Source organism: Lutra lutra, chromosome 12 (genome assembly GCF_902655055.1).
Source record: "Lutra lutra chromosome 12, mLutLut1.2, whole genome shotgun sequence".
In the NCBI taxonomy this organism is placed as follows: Eukaryota; Metazoa; Chordata; class Mammalia; order Carnivora; family Mustelidae; genus Lutra; species Lutra lutra.
The window spans coordinates 66,803,458-66,824,874 of NC_062289.1; the positions used below are offsets into that span (position 1 = coordinate 66,803,458).

Sequence of the window (21,417 nt, forward strand, 5' to 3'; positions counted from 1 at the left end):
GGAAGAGGCGAGCGACGGGGATGATGTCCCAGCTGTGCTTAGTGACAGCCTGTGCCTGGGGGGGAAGGGAACTCTAGTGATATAGCAGGAGGTGACTACCATGGAAGGATGGCTGAGATGCTCCAGGCAGTGCTGGGTCCACAGGATGAGGAGGTAGGGCTAAATGGAAAGGCAGTATTAAGGATCCTGAAGCTCCCCTATGCAGTGTGGAGCAGGAATGGAAGGGCTGGTCACACTGAGCAGCAGGTGGGCCTGAGCCCAGAGCATGGCCTCATCCTTCTGTTTGGCAGATATATGATGGAGGACTTACTCAGGGCAAGGAGTTAAGCATAGAGGTAGACAGGAAATGGGAGCCCTTGGAAGCTTCCAGTGCAACAGGGAAGGCGGAACAGAGGAAACTGCTATTGACAATGGCCTCAGTGGCCTCACGTCTCCCTGAGAAGAGAGGGAGGAAGGTCTCAGCCAGAGGAACTGAACTATCAGTTGGCAAGTGCTAGGGGTCACATTTAGGCATCAGGCTGTGCTGTGGGGGAGTGACGGCTGATGGCCACTGCCTTCTCCGCCCTGTCTCCACTCTGCCCTTGCTTATCACAGGCTGGAGCCGACACCCCATGGGAACTCACACCAAGCCCAGGGCCCTGGGGGAGCAAGTACCCATTGCCACTGGCCACTCACTGAGTCGGGGCAATGGGCTCACAGCGAGGGTCCATTGAGGTGAGAACCAGGTGGCCTTTGCTCTGTTAGTGCTAGGAGAAGGGCTGGGCCACGGAGCAAAGGACCTTGGATGGGTGCAGGGCCTGAGGAGCCCACATGGAGTTGGGGGGCGGGGACTGTTCACAAGTACTGACAGCACCTCTGAGCTGACAGCAACCCGTTTGTGAGTACATGTGTGCCCGTCCCCCTTGCAGCCAACCACAGAGAGAAAGAGTTGGTCTACGCTGTAAAGGGGATGCCGCTGGGGAAAGTATGTGGCCAGCCGAGCCCCGTGCCCGCCTGGACCTGCACCGTCATGGCCTGACCCTCGTAATGCCTTTGCCTCAGCAGAGCAGCTCAGAACTGTGCCTGGGACTGTCCATTCCAAGGAACCCTGGCCCCTCTGCCAGCCAGGGCCTGCCTCCTGGGTCTGGAGGTTCCTGATATCCCAGGATCATCTGCGATTTACAGAGGTTGCAACAAACTGGATGTGGCCCTGGCACACCATGAGATTGGAAGGAGAGACTCAGGGAGACCCGTGCTGTGGTGGGGGGTATGTGGGGGGAAAGCTGGCGGCCTCTATGTGGGTCGATGACATGCCTTCCTGGCACAGACCCAAGTCCCCATGGCACAATTCCTGGATCTATGTCCTCGACTGGGTCAGGAGCAGGAGGCAGAGTGGGGGTGTACTCTGCTTGGACTGCCTGTGGTCCTGCCACTGATGGGGTGTGGGGGGGCAGTGCCAACCCTGACTCAAGTCCCTTGAGCCCAAGAAGGGGAAGGCAGTCCACCCCATAAGGCTCTCCCTGGAGCACCCCTGTACCTACAGAATGTGGGAGAATCTCTGAGGGAGCAGTGCCAGCTCCCCATCCCCTGAGAGCCAGATTCAGGCCTGGGACACACATGATCTCTAGGCCCCATTTTCCCCATTTGCAAAGCTGGCTGGTTAGGACACTAAAGGACAAAACTAAGCTGGGGTATCACCCACATCTGGTTGTTGCCCATTCTAATCACCTCCTTTGGCCCAGCTCTGTGATCACCAGCTCTGCTAACCATAGATAAAAGCCTGTCTTACTGCAATCCACTGTATCACCTTCAACATGTCATTTCATGACACCACACCACCACCAAGCTCCCTTTAGGGCTGAATGACAAAGCAGTGCTAGAGTACGGGGACAGTTTGTAGCACAGTCTTGAGTAGCCCCCTCCTCTGAGGCACACTGCACATGACCCCCACTTAGGGCCCGGCCCTTTCAGGGGCTTCCCAGAAGGGCTGAGTGTCCCAGCAGGTGCACACCCAGAAGATGGCCCTGACCTCTGGCTCTTTCCCTGCCTGCATGCTTCCTGCCCAGTCCAGTTTGCTAAGCACCACTGTGTGCTAGCCCTGTGCCCACAGCACATGCCTTAGAGACTAGGAGGATGATGGAGCTTTGGGCCTGGCCTCACGGGGTGAGGGGCTGGGACCTGTACTGAGGTCAGCTCCCCTGGGAGCTGAGAGTCCCAGGATGAGGAGGGGCCACTGCCCAGGGCTGAGCAGAGATTACAATCACAGTCTGGAGTCTGGTTATGTAGCACCCGCCAGCTGCAGAACTTGACGCCCTACGGGGCGTGTCCTTGTGTCCTACCCATAATCCCAGGGACCCTCCTCAACACATGTCAGTCAGGTATCTGTTGGATAAGCAGTGCGGACACCGTGCCTCCCCAGAGCCTTGCTGTGGCCATACCTTGCTGTGGCCACAGTTGATCCTGCATGAAAGCAAAGCAGGGGACACCCCTGGGAACTGCCAGGTTCTGAAGGAGGGGGCAGGTGTCCCAGGACAGCATAAAGTTTGTAGAAATGATACCACAACCGTGCAGCGTGTTTGCCACCCCCCAAACCTAGCTCCTTGTGCCGTCGGGAAAGTTGGGTTCACCTCAGTGTCTGGCCTCTAGTCCAGGCCTTGCATCTGCAGAGCAGGTACACAGTAGGTGCACAACAGGCCCCTTACAGGGCCGGGAACACCAACAGCTCCACCAGAAAATGGGCAACTAGTGAGCTCCCTGTGGGTTTTCATGTGAGAACACTTTGATACTTTATACTTGGACCTTTTCATCTGTCTTTTCTGAAGAATCTTCTACCTTTAAGCAGCTGCAGAGTCCACTAGCAGATCTGCAGGGGTAGAGGTTGGGGGGCAGATGCCCACCCTCCTGTGCCTTCCAGGGGTTCGCAGCAGGGTGCTGGGGCCCCATCTGGTGGGGTACTAAAGGGGCGGGGGCAGGGCCTGGGGCACACAGACTCTTGGGGCTGTCACAGTGGGATGGGTGGCTAGCCAGTATGCCTCTGTGCCTGAGTGGGGCAGTGGCTGAGTCTCTGAGTTTAAAGCCCTACCTCTCTTTACTCCTGGAAGAGGCCATGGGACAGGCCCAGAAGGCAGGCAGAGCTGCCAGGAAATGGCATTGCCACAAAAGGTGGGCCAGAGGCAGGGAGCCCTGGCTTGGCCCCAGGCAGCAGGTGTGGCTAAGGGAGGGACCATGACTGTCCTAAGCCTGGGCACCCCCACCTGTCCCCCGACCCATGACCAGGACAACAGGCACAGCTGCCGCCGTCCCACAGGATCAGTCAGGTGACCCCTGGGCTGTGGTCTAGCCTCCTGTGCTCTCTGAGGGGGCCCCATGGGGGATAGTAGGGGCCCACCACAGACTCTGGAGCCCCTAGGTGCCTGCCAGGGCTGTATGCAGCGATGGGGGCCCAGGCAGGCCCAGGACCCATTAAATCCTTCCAGGATCAGGGCGGGGAATCATTATGAAGGCTGGGCATGGCTCCTTGCATCTGCTCGTTGCCGTGGTCCATGGACAGCCCAGAATCTGCCTCCCATGCCCAGGTGCTGTCCTGTGCTTGCTGCAGCCCTCCACAGCCCTCCACAGCCCTCCACGCCCAGGAGCCTAGAGATCCTGACGTTACCCCTGGCAACGTGCTGACGCAGATGCCAGCGGGTGGGGGATGGGGGGAGGTGGTGGTGGTGGCTGTGGCTCGTTTGCCAGGCATGGGGGCGGGGGGCTCTGCCAGCCCACTGTCAGAGAGAAGATGAGGACTCAAGAGCCGAGAGGAAGAGAAGACCTCTGAGGAGCCACGTCCAGAGCGTAGCACCAGGCCCCCAGGTTCCCTTAGCTTCTGCAAAAAACAGCACGGCTGGTTCTTGGCTACCTTGCCTTTGCTGGGGCCCAGGGACACTTGTGGGCCCTTGCAAAGAAGGCATGGGGGGCAGCCCCGTCCTGTTACCGATGGCTGCATTCACCTTGGCTGGCAGGAGGAGGGCAGGGACACAGAGAGGCGGGTCGGTGGTGGTGATAGGAGCTGCCTGCAGGCGCCGGCAGAGGCAGGCTCTGCTCTCCGCCTGGCCCGGCTCTCCCCTGAGTGGCCAGCCCACCGTGGCGGCCAGCCGGCTGGAGGAACCACAGGGGCTATTGTCTTTCCTCGGCAGCCTGTTTGTTTTCCATCCTGAGATAGTGCTGGTAGAGCATGAAAGGTCACAACTATTTGGAATCCAGTGAATTTCCAGCCTCGCTTGAATTTCTCATGAAGAATTTCCTTTTCTGGGGAACAAGCACCTCCCCAGGCCTGCGGAGACAAGGGTGGTGGCCTTGGTGGGGTACAGGCCTGGCTGCTAGCCCCTCCCTTTAGAAAATTCCCTGAGCAGCTCCAGAGCCTGGCTACCTATAGGGGGCAAATATAGATCTTCCAGAAACCACGCCCCCAGCCAGGCCAGGGGTTGCCATCCCTGCCCAGGGCTGCTAGCCATGTGCCCCTCAGGCACAGGGCCGGGAGTAGGCTAGAGATGTGAGGGCCTCCGTGGGGCTGCCTGTCCAGCCATCTGTCCACCCAGCCTATCTCTGCGGCCATTCACCAGCACATGAGTGGGGACCCATACGTAATGACAGGCTGCAATGGAGGGGCGTGCTGGCGCTGGGTCAAGGAAGGCCTTTCAAAGAGGTGACTCCTGAGATGAGACCTGAAGGACTGAGACAGGCAGAGGCAGGGTGGTCACACTCTTAAGGCTGGACACAGTAGAGCATGTGAGTGAAGCAAGCCCACGGAGGCCAAAGCAGAAAGGAGAGAGACAGTGAAGAGGTAGAGGATTGGCCAGGCGGAGCCCGTCAGGCCTCAGTCAGGAGAAGGCCTGGCTTTGGGCCCATCTTGGAGGACACTTGGGCTGCTTCCTAGTTGACAGGCTCAGGGAGCAGAGATGATAGCCAAATCCGTTCATGAGACCCGGGACCAGCTTAGGGCCCAGGCATCCCGCCTCCCACGTCCTGCCACACCTGTGGGCACAGGCTTGGCCAACAGAACCTGCCAACAGACAGTGTGGGAGCCTGGCCCAGTGCTGAAGGAACCTGCCATGCTTGTGCTGAAGATGACAGATGAAGCAGCCCTGAGATCTAGGCCCCGGGAAGACACCAGAGCACAGGCTGTCACCAGCCTCAGGACACAGCAGAAACAGGCAGAAGCCCAGAGAGCTGACCACGGGAGCACCGTGTGGCTGGCAGACCTGCCAGCCAGACCTGTTCTGGGGCCTCACCTGGGCACCTGAACCTGGTCTTGCATCCTGGCCAGGTCAGCCCCAAGCCGTCTGCCCAGAGCAATGCCTCATCGAAGAGCCCGACTTCGCCTGTCGTCTGGGATGCTTCCTATGTCCAGAACCACACACGGCACTGAAGTGAGCATAGGCAGAAGAATAAGAGGAGCTAGAACCCCTAGAAACTGCATAGTGCTAAGGGCAAGGCCGCCCTGCCCACAGGGAGCTGCAGGCTTGCCCTGCCCCATGGATGCAGTGTCCTCAGCCCAGACCCCTTACACTGTCACTGCCTGGCACAGCTCTGGAGAGAACCCTGGATGCACACAGGGCAGATGAGGGGAGCCCTGCTTCCTATCTCCATGACTACTTGAAGCTGTTTATTTCCCCTCCTTCAAGAGGCTGGACTTCCTTGGAAACCTGACAAAAGCCAAAGACCCTCTCTCCGTCCAGAAAAGCGCTCAGACACCCAGCACAGTGGCCATAGCCTGCAGCCACCCACAGGCTTTCTTGGGGCTGCAGTCTCAAGTAAGACTCCTGGCTGAACCCAAAGAATATAGCCACCACCTGCCTTAGAAAAGGCTGAGTGAAGGACCAAGCCCCTTCCTTGCCATCACCTGGTCCCCTGAACCCTGGAGGCTGACCCTGCCCCCCATTTCCCAGCATGGTGGGTCCCCGACCATGACCATCATCACCCCAACCCCTGCTAGCCCACCGCCTCCCCAAGCTGCTGGCACCCACAGTCCTACACCACTTACAGCTGCTTGCAGACCCCTGTTTGTCCCCACGCCCCTCACCCCCAGGATCAAAGGCCTCTTAAGGGCAGATTCCAGGTCTCTGCTCAGTGTTCCTGCCTGGCACAAAGCTTCCTCCACAGGGCAGCCTGGGTGGGGCAGCTCAGGCCTCCCCCATGCTACCCACCTGCTCAGCTCCTACCACCACTCCTGGGCATCCAAGACACTATGGTGCCTTGTGACCTGACCTTCTGTTGAGGGCTGAGCTTGTATTGTGTGGCCACCTCCTCCTTGCCAGCGATCTAGCTTCCTTCCCTGCCCAGCAGCTCCCTCTTGAGCCCCACTGGCTCAGCACCAACCCTCGTTGCTCCTTGGCCTCTCCTTGCACTGCCCCACTCTCTGGGGATCCACCTACCACCTGCCTTGACCTCCTCCTCCACACAGTAGTCCTTAGCCAGGGCTGAGGGCCTGACGACTCCCCACACCCACCCAACCCCTGGGGATTAAACTCAGAAACAGTTCTGAACCCTGTCACCACCAGACTCCCAGGATCCAGTTGGGGTTGTGGGGCTGTGGATGCAGTTCCCAGGACCCAGCACAGTGCCTGGGATTGGTAGAAGTTCTGTGCATTTAGTGAACTGCTACACGGACCGACACCTGAATTCCTGGCCCGGGGCCCTGTTCCCACTCCTGCTGGCAGAGCTTTCAACCTCCCTCCCAGCCTCTGGGTTACTCCCCCAATGCACCTGACTGCCCCCCAACCTCATGGAACAAATCTCTCACAGGGCCCAGCTCCCCTTTCTCCTTCTTGGTGACCCTTCCTTGACACCCAGATGTCCAAGGGCCCCTCCTCTGGGCTCCAAGCAACTTGCCCTTGCAGCTGAGGAGCAGGCCCCACTCAGCAGAGGGCGGCCCTCCATGCCTGAGTATTTCAGGCACGGGGTATGGGCTTCTTGTGGCACTGACGTCAGGCCACCTGGGTACCTTGGGGTCTCTGAGCCCCTCGTCAGCAGCTGGGTGAGGGCACCCCTACCTGGTGGAGCCTGAGGGTATGGTGATTACTCAGAGGGCATTCAGAGCACTGAGGGCCTGCCGGGGCCCCCATGGTCAGAGTGGGACCTGTCCATGCTAGGGTGGCCACTGAGAGAGCTGACAGCAGGCGCTACCCCAAGGTCCTTGAGTGCCCATGATGGCCACCATGCCCCACACCATGCCTCCCTGGACAGTTCCTCACCACCACGGCTCCCCTCTGACTGCAGCCTCTCCGGCCGTGCTGGCCCATACTCCCAAGCCCACCCACTTCCAAGGAGCCAGCAGTGGCAGCAACAAGTAGAGGAAAAGCCCGGCACACTCACCGTCTGGTTGTCCTCGTAGAGCTTCAGGTCATAGCCACTAAGCTCCACACAGAAGATGATGGCTGTGACGCCCTCGAAACAGTGGATCCATTTTTTTGCGCTCCGACCTCTGCCGCCCACATCTACCATCTTGAAGGTGAGCTCCTTGAAGGTGAACTTGTTCTCCACGATGCCCGTGGTCATGTCCCGGGAGCGCAGAATGTCCTCACGGTGGGGATGTAGTCGGGTGCGGCGATGCGCTCCAGGTCGTTCAGGTAGTAGGCGGCGTTGTCTTCCAGGTGGTACTCGCTGGAACGGCCAAAGCAGGCCTGCGCCCCTGGGTCAGCCCACAGCCGCCGCATGACGCCCAGCAGCTCGGGGTGATCTCGCCCTTGCTCTCGGCGGGGCCCGTGAGGGCGAAGAGCTGGACGGCGTCGTAGGCACGGTCCGGGTTTGTGGAAGTCGATCTTGAGGGCGGCCAGGGCACGGATGATGCGCGTCAGCGAGTCGATGGCGTTGTAGATGATGAGGGGCTTGTACTCCTTGCAGCCTCCAGATTGAAGCCCCCGCTGTGGATGATCTTCATCTGCTTCACGATGGTGCTCTTGCCGGAGTTGCTGGTGCCCAGCAGGAGCAGCTTGATCTCACGGCGCTGCCGCTGGCTCTCGATGACGCAGATGGCGGTCAATTCTCCGGGTACCGCCGCGCTGCCTCTTTCTCTCGAGCTTTGCCGACATCCCAGGTCCGGCAGCGGCAGGCCCAGATACAGAGCACCGGGACGGGGTGCCTCTCCCTATCGCCACCAAGCAGGGGACGCTGAGATGTGAGCCAGGTGTGCCCCGCAGACGGAGCCCTGCTGCCCTCGAGGTGCTCAGCGTGGGTGGGGGGCGAGGCCATGCCACACTGCAGCCCCTGCCCCAGCACCTCTTCTCCAGCTGGCATGGTGATCGCCTGGGGGGAGGAGGTGGCCGGGCCTCCCTCTAGGGCCACTCCACCTGCCCAGGCCACCGTGGGAACCCGATGGGCTGCAGTCATTCCCTGTCCTCCCGGCGGTGGGAAGCTGTACTCTAGCGTCTGCCTAGGCTGCTGCCGTCGGGCTGCCGTTGCTGCGGTGGGGCTGCTAAGCGTGGCTGCAAGGCCAGCCACCAGTGCCACGGGCGTCCCTGCGGCCCCCTGCCTTGGGCATCCGCCCTTTACCTGCCAACACAGAGAAGAGGGTGAGCCTCCTCCCACCACAGGCCTGGTGGTAAAGGGAGACCTCGGACCTTGTCGGGAAGCAGCCCAGAGAACAGTGAATCAAACCCCCTCCCTTCTTCGGACCTCTGCTGAGTTGTGCCCAAACCCACAGCGAAACAAATGTGCCTGGGAGCCACGCCCCGCACCAGTATGCCTGGAGCCTGGTGCTTGAGGAACGCGTGCCCAGAGCCATACAAGGACTTTAACCTTAGGGTTTTCGGAGTGAGGGAGTGAGCCTGGGGCCCTGCCACTCCTCCCTGCCCACTGGACCCAGCCAACCTCACCCTCTCAGAACCTCAGTCTCTGGGTCTGGTGGTGGTTAGGATTCAATACAACGATCCTACTGTGATGTCCTCCCCCCACCTCCCTCACTCTCTCCTATAGCTGCAGGGGCTGTACCCACATGTGCCACAGCATCAATGGGGCTTGACTCCTCCTTGGTTTATGGTGGGGTCCCATGCCAGGGTAACTGGGTAATCCCCCTCAGCACCTCTCGTGGGAGCTGGGTCATTCCTGCTCTCATCTCAGGGGCAGGACATTCACAAGGAGAAGGCTGGCCAGGGCTGGTGTAAGCAGACAGGCAAGGAGCAGAGCAAGCAGAGGCCCTGGGCTGGGAGCCACGAGTGTGACAGAAGCCTTGCTCTTGGTGGGTGAGGTAGCAGTGCGGGAGGGGAGGGGAGGCATGGGCAGGGTGGGCTGAGTTGGGGTAGCAGGGGCTATGGGGTGCAGGGCAGCAGCCAGGTGTGGGAGGCAAGCCAGGACAGAGTATATCTGAGGGCACTGGGAATCGCTGAGTCCAAGACAAGGCAAGGGGGCAGTCCACAGGCTCTGAGGTCCCAGGCCATGTCTTTCATGTCCGTGCTCCCACACTGATGGTCAATAAGGAACAGCTGTGCTCACACCCTGGGCAGGGTGTCAGCACCTCAGCACCCAGCTTTCAGCTGCAAGCTCTTCCCAGGCCTCTCCCAATGACCTATGAGCCGCTGGGCCAGGGCCCTCCCCACCAGGGCAGACCCAGAGCTCAGGCTCTGCCCCCACCTGGCAGCCTGCCCCACACAACTCTTGCCTCCTTCCTGCAACCTCTGCCCTGGCCTGGCTGTCTCTGGCAGCCTCCTCATTCTTCTGTAGCCAGCCTTCACCCCTCCCCTCTAAAGCCCCTGCCTGCCTCATTGCCGGCCCTGGATGGGAAGGACCCAAGGCCAACAGACCCTGAGAGCCAGGGGCCTCATCTTGTTTCCTCAACCGTCCATGCTCCCAGATGGCCTCTGTGCCTGTCAGGCCCAGCAGTTCTGCTCTGAAGCAGGCCCTGAGGCCTGTTCTTTCCCTGGACCCACCTGCCTCCATGGCCAGGGGGCTGGCAAGCATCTCTCATGCTACCTTTCCCCACCAGTTGAACCTTCATGAGCACCCAGTGCTTCCAGGATGATAAGTCTCATCCCAGCTGTGTGGCCTGTGCACTTGTCTCCACATTACAGAACCTGTCCCTCACCAGTCTCGAGCATCTCTTAGGGGTAGAGCATTCAGTGCAGGGCCTGGAAGCCAGCCAGGGGCAGCCAGTACCCCAGTGTCCTCATCACCTGTGATTGTCCCTTAGAACCAAGCATGGCCTGTGTGCTCAGCCCTTGTCCCCTGGGGCCTGGGGGCTGAGCAGTATCCCACACACCACAGGCACGCAGTGAGCACAGATGGGAGAGAGGCTTAGGCATGAAGAAGCTGAGGAACTCTGCCCTTTATCCACAGTCCCACTGGACCGTGGGTGGGGGACATGCCCGCCATGTACCTGCCATGTGAGCAGAGGTCAGGGAAGGAATTCAAGCAGCAGTGAGTTCTAGGTTGTGAGATCACAAGGGTCTTTTATATTTCTTCCTCTTCTTTGCATTTTATCCTATTTCGTATCTTCTTGAATGAACTTCTATTCTAAGAGAGGTTTGTAAACAAGTATCAGGGCATTAACAAGGCCCTGTCTCTCATGCCACCCACGATTGCCTCTCTCCATCCTGGACTATGAGAGTGTGGAACAGGGACCCAGTGGCTGCTCCCTGGGTCCTGCTGATGAGCCGGCAGGCCCTCAGGTGTCGAAAGGAGTCCAAAATCCCGCAGCTGCCCAGGGCGCCTGGGGACCCCACTGCCAGTGCCCTCCCTCCTGAAGGCAAGGCCAGCCATGCTGGTGGTGCCTCATGTTGTCATTATTGTTTTCCTTAATTTGTGTTTGAGAATCTGAGGTATACTCAGGTCCCAAGTGGCCAGTTCTCCCTGGGCTGGTCAGTGATAGGGACAAAGGTCACACCTGAAATGGCAGGTTCCTACCACCGTTCACTGCCACCTAGACAAGCAGCAACCAGGCACCAAGTCTACATGCCTCGAGGCACCCTGCAGTGACCTAACTCTTAGGAAATGGTCTAGCCCAAAGAGGTGACACGGCCTGGGGTTGTGCTGGAAAGTCCCCTGCCTCCATGTGGAGTTACACCCGAACGGACCAAAACATCGGCCACATCCTCCCAGTGCCATGCATGATGGCCCTGTGGCCAGATTCTTCTCAAACCCAAATCCCTTCCCTTGTAGCTTGGGCCTGAGGGAGCCTACAAGCTGAGCACAGAGGTGTCCTCTGAGGGCTTGTCTCGGCCAGCTGGGGCTGCTGCTCCTCAGTGGCCCCTTGCCTTGCTCCTGTACCGGAACCCCACCTGATCTTCACAGGTCAGCTCACGAGTGCCTGCCACCCCACCAGCAGGGCACCCTGTCCCCACCTGTGGCCTGGGGCCTCTCTCCTCTGTGCCCTCCCCTTTCTCTGGTTTCTCCTGCCAGGCTGGGGTTTCCTTAGAACAATGGTGATGCCCTTACTGAACACCAAATACAAAAATTAACTTAAAATGGATCAAATACTTAAATGTAAGACCAAAACTATAGCAATCTGAGGAGAAAGCATAGGTCAAGAGCTGCATTGCATTGCATTGACGATGGTCTCTTGGATATGACACCAAAGGTCATAGACATCAAAAGGAAAAAAGAAACAAACTGGACTGCATAAAAATTAAAAATTTTGTTCAAAAAAGGCACTATCAACAAGTAAAAGGCAAATACGGCCTGGAAGCAAATACCTGCAAATAAAATAAATTTAAAAAATAAACAAAATTAAATAAATAAAAATAAAGGGTTAATATCTATAATATACAGAGAAGTAAACCTCAGCAGCAGAACAAATGACCTGACTGGAAATTGGGTGAAGGACATGAACGCACATTTCTCCGAAGAAGATAAACACATGGCCAGTAAGCACATGAAAAGATGCTAGGTAGCACTGAATGTCGGGGCAGTGAAGATCAAAACCACAGTAAGATACCACCATGCACCCAGAAGGATGAGTACTATATTTTTTAAAACAACAACAACAAGAAAAGGATGAACAAAAATTGGCTCCCTTATGTACTGTTGGTAGAAATACAAAGTGGTACAGCTGCTACGGAAAACAGGAGGGTGGTTCTTCCTCAAAAAAACTAAAAATAGAATTACCAGCAATTCCACTTCGGGTATACACCCAAGAGAATGGAAATCAGGGTCTTGGAGAGATTTTTGTACACCTGTGTTCACAGCAGCACTAACTGTGACAGCTAAGAGGTGGCAGCAACCCCAGCGCCAGCTGACAGATGAGTGGACACGTATAGCACACACACAAAGGAATATTACTCAGCCTTAAAAAGGAAGGACACCTGCTACAACAGGGATGACCCTTGAGGATTTCACACTCAGTGAAAGAAGCCAGTCACGAAAGGACAAATACTATGTCATTCCATGTCTAGGAGGTCCTTAGAGTTGTCAAATTCATAGAGACAGATGGTTGCACAGCATTATTAATGTATTTAAAACCATGGAACTGCAAACTTAAAAATGGCTAAAATGTTAAGTTTTATATTATGTCTATTTTAACACCAAAAAAAAAAATGTCTTGTGGGTAAGCTACCCCAAAAATAAAAAGAGCGAGGAGGCCATGTGGTACAAGATAAAGAGGCAGGCCCCCTGCCTGGTCTTGGCTTCCCCCCACCAGTGGAGCGCCGCTTGGGGACCACATCATCCATTCTGTGGACTGGAATGCCTGACTGATGGCCCCCAGCTGGTACCAAGATTCGCTCACCTGGTCTTCAGTCCAAAGCCGCCCTGTCCAAGGAGGTGTGACTTGCGTTTTGGGGAGGTATGTGCTCCACAACCCCAGGCCGAGAGCGGGGCTTCTGAGAATCAGGAGCGCAGTTTGGGGCAGTGGGTGGCAGCCTGGGGCTGGCCACGTGGTCCTTGACCAGTGCAGCCACAAGGCAATGTGGGAGTAAAGGGGAAGGAAACGCAGTCCGGGAGGCGATTATGTGCGTCAGCCCAAGTCCAGGAGCTTCTGCATCTGCATGGGGCAGCCACCAACAGTCACATCTGAGGTGGGTCCCTCTTTTAGAGGCACCCTTTTCATTCAGGTCACCAGAACCAAACAAGCAGAAGGCCCACTCAGAATTCTCCTACAGCTCTGCAGGGCTCAGCTATGTCCCAGGGCATATCAGTCTCTGTGCCTTGGAACTGGTGGCAGGAACTGGGCTGTGCACAGATACAGGGAGGGGAGGCCTGTGAACAAGTGTATGTGCCAAGGTCCAAAAGGGACCTCAGTTTATTCCCATTCTGAGGCTTGGCTTCTTTGCCTTTATGTGAGCTTCCTGCCAGTCCTCAGTCTGATCCAGGGCTTTACTGGGCCTCCTCAAACTCCCCAGTCAGCCCAGGGAAAAAGGACCAAGGGCTGGATGACCACATTGTTACCTGGTTCGATAACTGCTCATGGGTCCCCAGTGCCTGATACCCTCAGTCCCCTCACCATAGGGTCTGGCTGGAAATTACTGAGGCTTCTGGGTCTGGCTGGAAATTACTGAGGAATGGGTGAGTGAAAGACTGTACCAGGCAAAGGAAGGTCATGTGTAAAGGCCCTGTGGGCAAGGGGGGAGAGAGACCATGGTGTGAATGGGGAGCTGAAGGAAGGTCAGAGTGGCTGGACAGAAAGGAGAAAGTCACAGGTGAGAGGAGGAGGCAAGGTTGGTCAGGGGCACCCACTGTGTGGGTGCATGGTTATGACCATGTGGTTGAATGTGTGTGTGTGTGTCTGGGGTCACACACAGGCAGATGTGTACGTGTCTGTTCGCAGGACCATGTATGTGCGTGTGCACTGGTCCAGGCATGCGCTTGTGTGCAGGTCCATGGACACGTGTGGGAATGTGTACGTGCGTGCATGTACCGGTGTGCGGCTACCTGTGGCATGCAGGGAACAGAGGACATACCACATACAGAGGGCCACAGCGTGGAGCCAGTGAGGTGCATGAGAGGGGCCGAGGGGAGGAGTCGGTGTTCCTTACCATTTAGCGGAGCTGGGCCTTTGAGACTGGCACCTGGGCTAGGACGGGGGGGCACTGCTGAATGAAGCAAAGACCCATGCCTGAGTTTACACAGGTGGAGGGAGGTGAGAATTAGATCAAAGGCAGCAAATGATCTGTGATGAGAAGGGAGCCAAGCTGCACATGAGTAGGGTCGGGGTGCTGTGGTAAAGGTTGCTGGTCCATGAAGTGGGCAGGGCCTGCTCCCTGATAGGTAATAGAGCAGATGGTGAGGGGAGTGGAACTGCTGGTTCCAAAGGTGAAAATGTGCTAGGCCAGTCTAAGGGACAGGAAGGAAGGTGGATAGATGGTGTCAAATGTGAGGGGCTGCCAGTAGAAGGTCACTGTGAGAGCTCCAGCTTTTTCTCTGAGAGAGCTGAATGCCAGCCAGGGTTTGAGCGAGGAGCGCCCTATATGTGAATCAAACGGGATGGACTCCTATGTGCAGCTATCCAGGTCACAGGGCAGCGGCGTGGGCAAGGGCTAGGGGCAGGGGACACACAGGCTGTATGGTAGACGGTGTCTGGTGACAGAGTGGTGGTAGGGTTCAGGGCACCCTGGAGTCTGGCCAGCAGGCTGGGAGTGGGGCCATTCTGGGAGAGGGGATGCTGGGAAGAAGCGACAGGTGTGCCATGGTGGGCTCTGCTCCATTAGGGCCCTTCCCAGGTCTCCCTAACTCACCTACTCACTTGCCTATTACCTAAAGGCTGGCAGGGTGCGAACCCCAAACCCAGAGTCTATTCAGGGATCCCTTGACAGAAAGCTGCTCCGCTGCCTGCAGCCTCAAGGCCAGATACTTGGGCACACACACCACATATTCCCTTTAAGACTTTCCCTGCCCTGCCCCCAGGCCCCTGATCCTAGTTCCTGCTCTCTGCCTGACAGGCTCAGCCCGTCCTCATGTCTCACTGCCCCCTTCCCCCAGACATGACCTTCTCCAGTCTCCACTCCCATCACAGATGCTGGGTAACAGCCCTGAGCCAGGGGCTGGGAGTAAGGTATTGCCTCCTCTCTGGGGCCTTTCCACACTCTGGCACTCTGTACCCCGGATGCCCACCGTATCAGGCGCCAGCTCTCCCCAGGTGCGCCCCACATGGCCTGGCACAGAGTCATGGCCACTACTGTCCTCAGTCACAGCTGAGTTAAGGACCAGGGCAGAGCAGGACAGAGCCAGGCTGTGTGACACCAGCCCCTCCCGGGCCCTCCCCCAAGAGGAAAAGAGCCCAGAGTCAAGGTCACCAAGGTGTTGCTGCCCAAGCCAGGCTAAGCCAGAGGGTCGCCAGGGAGAGCAGACGGCTTATCAGCTTACAGGACTGGAGAAGGCCTGGCCTGGCAGGCAGGGCCCGCTCATCACCAGGCACCCACTTCCTTGGACGGAGGTGGAAACAAGAAGCCAAGCCCCTCACTCTGTGGACTCCTCCCTACCCAAGCAAAGCCCACTCCACGCTGAGTCCTGGACCATCAGAAAGGGGTGAGCCAGGGAGGGGAGTTTGGCCCCACTGAGGAGGCAGGCCCGCAGCTAGACTGAACGGAGAGAGAGGCACAGTTGTGTCTGGCGTCCAAGCAGAGGCCACTCAGATGGCCAGCTATGGGGCGGGGGTGGGGGACGTGGGTAGAACCCCAGAGGCAGAGGGCAGCCCAGGTTTCAGGGCCAGCAGGCAGGGTTAGACCACATACCCAGGGCACGCACGGGCCCCAAGTCTTCCCTCACACACGCCCCCAGCCTGATGCTCCCTAGAGTGCTCAGCCCCCCTCAGTGTGAAGATCGTCAGTCTGAGGTCCTGGCCTTTCCACTGACCCAGAGCTGCCTGCCCATCGCCCCCTGGGGAGGCCAAGCATCAGCCTGCCTGGGCAGGGCTATGACTCAGCACTACTGTCCCCTGGCCCCACCCACCACCCCAGCTTGCTCAGACACCTTCCGCTTTGGCAGCAGCAGCTCTCCCACCTGCCAGCTCCACCTTGGCACCCAGCAGCTGCTCTGTGGTGACCTGGAGCGGGAGGAGGGTGGAGGCCCATCTCCGGTATCTGTGACCTCAGGCTTTGCCGCACGTCAGGGCCCCTGGGCAGAGCAGGGAGGACCCTGCTCCAAGTCCCGGTAGGCCCATGGCTCGACATCTGCAGGCACTGGCAGGAGGACGGGCACATTGGGGCCCACACACCTCTGCTGCTGAGCTTGGATGGCCTCGGCTGGCAGGTCAGAAGGGGTTCCCATGGCCTCCTGGGGCCAAACTCACCCAGGTCATTCCTATTTTCTTCTTCTAGAGAGTGGGTCCCCCTCCCTGCCCTCCGGAACTGCTGTCCCTGCGTCAGCTCCCACTGTGGCTCTATTTTAGAAACATTAGGTCCGGAAAAGCCTCTGCCTGCACGGTCACTGATTATCAGTTTTCCTCCCCTCTTAGTAAGGAAATGGTTCCCACTGCCCTTTCATGCCTGGCGTCCTGGAATCTGGTGTTCTACTTTTCAGTTGACATTTGTCCTCCCTTTTTCCTGCCTGAGTGTCGTGTGCTGGGTTCCTTCTCAGAGCCCAACCTGGACCTGCGGGGGTCTTCCTGGAGGCTCCTCTGTGGTCTCGGATAAGTCAATGACCTTTCCGTGCCCAGTTCTTCTGCTGGGTCGGACTTCCCTTCCTTTCCAACTCCTCGCCTCTTCCCAGTCTGAACGGGGCGAGGCCTGAGCTAGGGCATCTGCCTCTCCAGCACCACTGTACCCACCTGCTAGCCCTCCACAGTATCAGTGGCCCCTTCCGTATGCCATGCAGAGGTAGGAAGGAGGGTCTCAGGAGCGGGGGACCTGAGCCTGCAGGGCTCAGCTTTCCCACCATGGGGACTTCTGTCCCCCCAGCACAGCCTGCTCACCCGCTCTGACTTAGCGTTGCTCTTTACGTTAACTTGCACTTTTTACTGAAATGGCTGTACTTTCAGAATGACTTCATATTCCTACTTAAGTGGAAAGCTGGAGTCACCACAGGCAGAAGTAACCTAAACTACGAGCTGGTGTCGCCACGGCTTGCAGGGACGCTGCCTGTGGAAGGGCCTGCAGAGTTCTCGCTGTTTGTTAAACAACCAGGATTAGTGCACTGGAGGGTGCGAGAGTCACACTGGCACCAAACGGGAATTTTCTCCTTGAAGGAAAGGGATCGAGAGCGAAATGAAAAAGGATTACCCTCCTCACGGGGAGGCCGGGTGCTGCTCCCAGCTGTGGCCTCAGGCCACCTCATACGATGTGAGCATCAGGGAACCTGAGCCCAGAGGTCCTCTACCCCTGGGGCAGAGGCAGTGGGGCTGGAGGGTCAGCACTGCGTCCCTTGTCCTAACTCAGAGGCTGTCTGTCGTCTCAGAAAAGGGTACCATCCCCACCTGTTGCTCCCTCTTCTGCTTGGTTCCATTTGCCTGTTCATCAGGGCACCCCCTGCTGCTTCTCCTGTCACTAAATGACCTAGCATGAGGTGCACTGGGCATCTGCACCCAGGCCCTCTATCCTCAGATCTAGACGGGCAGTCAATCCGTTAACCACTGGGCCCCAAACAAGCATCACTGTGCCCTCTGGGAATTAAGCCTGGTGTGCAGAGGCTCTGCTCTGGACTTGGGGACATGGGTTGGGGAGAGGTGGAATAAGCTGAGTCTGTCCCAAGGAGCACGTGTTCTGGCTGGGGAGACTGTGAGCATGTGTGTCTCTAAGGCTACTTCTGATAAAGGGACAGCACTGTGGAGGCTAGGGGTGCGGAGTCATGTGGCAGGAAGGTCCAGGGAGGTGACACTGGATAAGACGCGATCATAAGAAGCTGCTGTTTTGTGAGGGTGGGAGGGGGGCCAGAGCAGGAGGCAGGCAGGATGGGGATACCTAAGGGGACACTGCCCCAGGTGCTTGGTTAGGCAGCAGAAGACCCTGCCGGGCCTGGGCCCAGCTCAGAGCAGGCCCACCCAAGCCTCGTCCTTCCCATGGTTTCCTAGGGAGTGGCTCAGTGATGGCTGCTGTGGCAGGGACCCCTGCCCCCAGGGGCCAGAAGGCAGAAACCATCCTAATTGGGACCCTCTTTCTCCCATGGAAGTGCCTTTGGTGGGGGTAGAGGGGTGCATCAACCCACCCCAGACCTGTGGGCAGTCTGCTGCCACTCCCTGTGTGGGATGCTGGACATGTGGGTTCTCCCGAAAGGCTGGCAAAGCAAGGCCAGCAAGCGAGGCTGAATGCACCATGTCTCCCTCACACATTAGAGCTCGTGGGCCTGACCGACAGCACGTATGGCAGAATCTGGGTCGGCCCATTTCAAATGCCTGGTTGGTTTTTGACACAACAACACATACTTCTGGATGAAAAAGTCATATCTTCCTGAGGAGAAAAAAGCCCCTGCTTGCCTTGATGCCAGTAATACTGGATGGGGGCAGGGATAGACCACCCTCCTAGGAGCTACCCTCTAGGGAAAGCCCGGCTCTACACCCCACCTCTTTTTTCCTGGGACCCCTGCCAGAAGCCTGGCCCCCACCTCCCTGGCTGTGTCTCCTGTTCCCCATGCCACAGTGCTCTGCCCCACCCCACCTCACTGAAAACATCTCCCTCTGAGGCCAGGGAAGAGCCTCTTTCCCTGGGAGGGCTCCCTGACCGCTGCAGTGACAGGCGGCCCCCTTAGAGCCTGAAAGGCTCAGTGGTGACTTGCCACCTGGCCTTGTGTGATCTTGAGTGAAGTGTTGTGTGCCATTGGCTCAATGCTGGACTGGACTTCACCCAGGACTGGCCCTTCCTTGGCCTCTGGGCTGCTGGCAGGCCTGCACGCACCTACCCTGAGCACACCCACCAAACCCTCGGGTGGGTCTGGCCTCCTGCTCGAGGCCCACCTTACCCTCCCTTTCCCTCTCCCTCACCAGCTCTGTAAAGATGTGCAGAACAGATGGATGGGTAGATGGACGAAGACCAAAAATTACTGGTTCACAGCTCCAAAGCTTCCCAGAACTCCCTTCCGAGTGCGTTACCTCACATGACCTTAACTGAGGGCCTGCATGGAGGGTCTACTGCTGTCCAAACTGGCCCTCCAGGACCCCAGCAGGGGACTTGGACCCCTCTGCCTGTGCCCACCCTTCCCAAGCTGTAGGCAAGATCCTCCAGAACCCTTCTGCCTTCCCCTCCTACCACCCCTGGCAATTTGCCCTGCCCCTTCCTGCCCTAGCCAGCTTGCGCCCCGCCCCCCCAACCCTATCCTGATCATTTCTCTTCTTGCTGAAAATAAGACAGAAGCCCAGGCAGGGTGTAGGGGGAGATAGTGCATCTCTGTACCCTGGCCCTCCTGCCTGGTGTACCAGCATCTCCTGGTCTCCCTCAGGCTGAGGAACACCCAATTGCCTGCAAGTTACTCCTGGCCTCTCTCCTGGGGTGGTCCTGAGGAAGGGGCTTCCAGGTTGGCCTGTCCAGGAGGGAGCTCTCCAGTGTGGTCAAGCAGCCCCTTCCCCAGCCCTTGTCTGTCACAGACAACCTTTTTAAGTAGAGGGATCTACCCCTCCCTGTTCTCTTGTCAACAACAACACCAACACCAACAACACCAACCCTATAGATAATTATATATACCATAATTATGGGTATATTTTTAAGATCCGTTAATGACCAAAAGTTGCCACCGAAGTTGGGACTGCTGGCTGGTTGGCATATTGAAACACGATGTAAAGCAGGGAGTCATAAGAAAGGATTCTGAACTTTAAACATTTTAACTTAAAACAGAAAATCATAAACTCCTCCCCCAATTTTGGGGGCAGGCCATCTTTTCTCAGAGCACAGGCTCACTTGCTGGAGTTGCTGTCACTGTTCCTTCTCAAACCACAGCACACTACAGGTGACATCCAGTTGACTTTCTCCATGTGGCATGTGGTGGCAAAGTAACTGGGACCCGAATCCTGGGTTATCATGGTTCTCTGTCCCCATCTTACCGCTGTCTTGCCCACATCAAACCCAACCATAGCTTTTACTGAGGCTTTTCAGAGCATCCACTGAGTTTCCACAAAAGTCCCCCTTACATTCATGTCATCAGCTTGTACAGTATTCAAGGACACAGTCACAATGCCAAGTACGGATGGCACGCACAGGTTTGGGCCAGACACCACTGACTCTAAGTGGTGGGCGCCAAAGTGCAGGGCACATGCTCCAGTGAGCACAGAACACCCCTATTCATCCAGTGGGTATTGGTGATGGGGGTAAGAGGGTTTCTGAGCACCATGCTTTCTATACGGTTTGTAAATGATTCATCATTTCATTTACCACAACAGCGTCTTTGAAAAACGGGAGCATGTGCACACGCGAGACACTTTGGAGCTGGGGAAACATGGCTCCGCACGGATGGGTTCTCTGGTGCCTCCCCACAGCCACCAGGGCCCTGGCTAGTGGGTTAGCTTATCCATGTCCCCCCAGCTGGCCCGACTGGCCCGGCACTGGCACCCTACAGATGGGCTCCCCTTAAAGGCAGCCCCCCTTCTGGCCCTTCCCAGCTCCCTTATTTCAGACCAGAGGCAGGCGGACAGAAGGACCGAGGTTGGGTGCGCCGTGTCCCCAGCTGCAGAGAGGCCCCGACAAATGGCTCTACCCCAGTGAGGCAGGCTCTTGGCCTCAGGGTACCGCTGAAGATGAGCAGGGAGGCCCTTCCCTGCGGCATCATACTGCCCCGTGGCTCCAGATGCCCACAGCGTGAAGGCTGACCAGATGAGATGTGATAGCGTGGCCTGAGGAACACTGACTCAGGAGGAAATCAGGCCAGAGATTTCTCCAGGCCAGGAGCAAATAAATAAATAAAAACGGAAAGGTCCCAAATGCAAGGGGGAAGGAGGCCCAGATGGGCAGGGAAGACACGTAGCCTTTACTGAAAGTTGAGGGGAAGAGGTTGCTGCCTGCGGTGGAGCCTGGCTCCCCGTTTCCATAGCGAAGGTAACTGGTGACTTTTGGTCAGGCCCAGAAGCACCTGGGTGGAGACTCTGATTTAACCTCACTGAGTCTCTTGCCCTGCAAGTTCTGGCCTCTGAGTATGGTGGCCCAAGATCCCATCCCCCACCCTGGCTACCCCCCAAGGCCAGACCCTCTTTGCTGAGGACTCTATGGGCCAGGCAAGTGCACAGCTCCTTCCCTGAGCCCCTCCTGCCGCCCTGCAGCTCCTTTTTTGGCTTTCCCACCTGGAAGGTGAGCACTATCTCCCATCTGTTCCCTTTTTCACCTTGCCCTACCCCACCGTCTGCTTCCCCAGCCTCCTGAACTCATGCGAGCCTGCAGGCTGTGGGTCTGGGGCCCCTGCCCTCTTGCCTATGCCCAGCCACCCCTAGGAGTCTGCAAGCCAGCAGCAGCCTCTGACCTGTTGATGGGGTGCTCAAGAAGCAGAGCCTGAAATGGGGATTCTTGGGTCCATGACTGGTGGAGGGAGCAAGCTCAGGAGAGAGAGAGGCAGAATGGGGCCAGGGAGGGAACCAGGTGGAGGTGTGGTTTCAGATGCCTTTTTGGTGCAGCCTGATCCCTGGGC

General features: G+C 57.5%; 2 protein-coding genes across 2 annotated transcripts in view; one reads left to right on the top strand and one right to left on the bottom strand.

Moving 5' to 3' along the window:
- Positions 1–9,144, bottom strand: part of GNAZ (G protein subunit alpha z) — a 31,128-nt gene extending 21,984 nt beyond the window's left edge. The window contains 7 exon segments of the mRNA XM_053447786.1: positions 7,333–7,541; positions 7,544–7,690; positions 7,693–7,768; positions 7,770–7,861; positions 7,864–7,978; positions 7,980–8,508; positions 9,038–9,144. Of these exon segments, the coding sequence (XP_053303761.1) occupies positions 7,333–7,541; positions 7,544–7,690; positions 7,693–7,768; positions 7,770–7,861; positions 7,864–7,978; positions 7,980–8,048 (708 nt within the window). The 5' untranslated portion in view covers positions 8,049–8,508; positions 9,038–9,144.
- RSPH14 (radial spoke head 14 homolog) overlaps positions 1–21,417 on the top strand; it is a 76,454-nt gene that overhangs the window by 35,694 nt on the left and 19,343 nt on the right. The window lies entirely within an intron of this gene.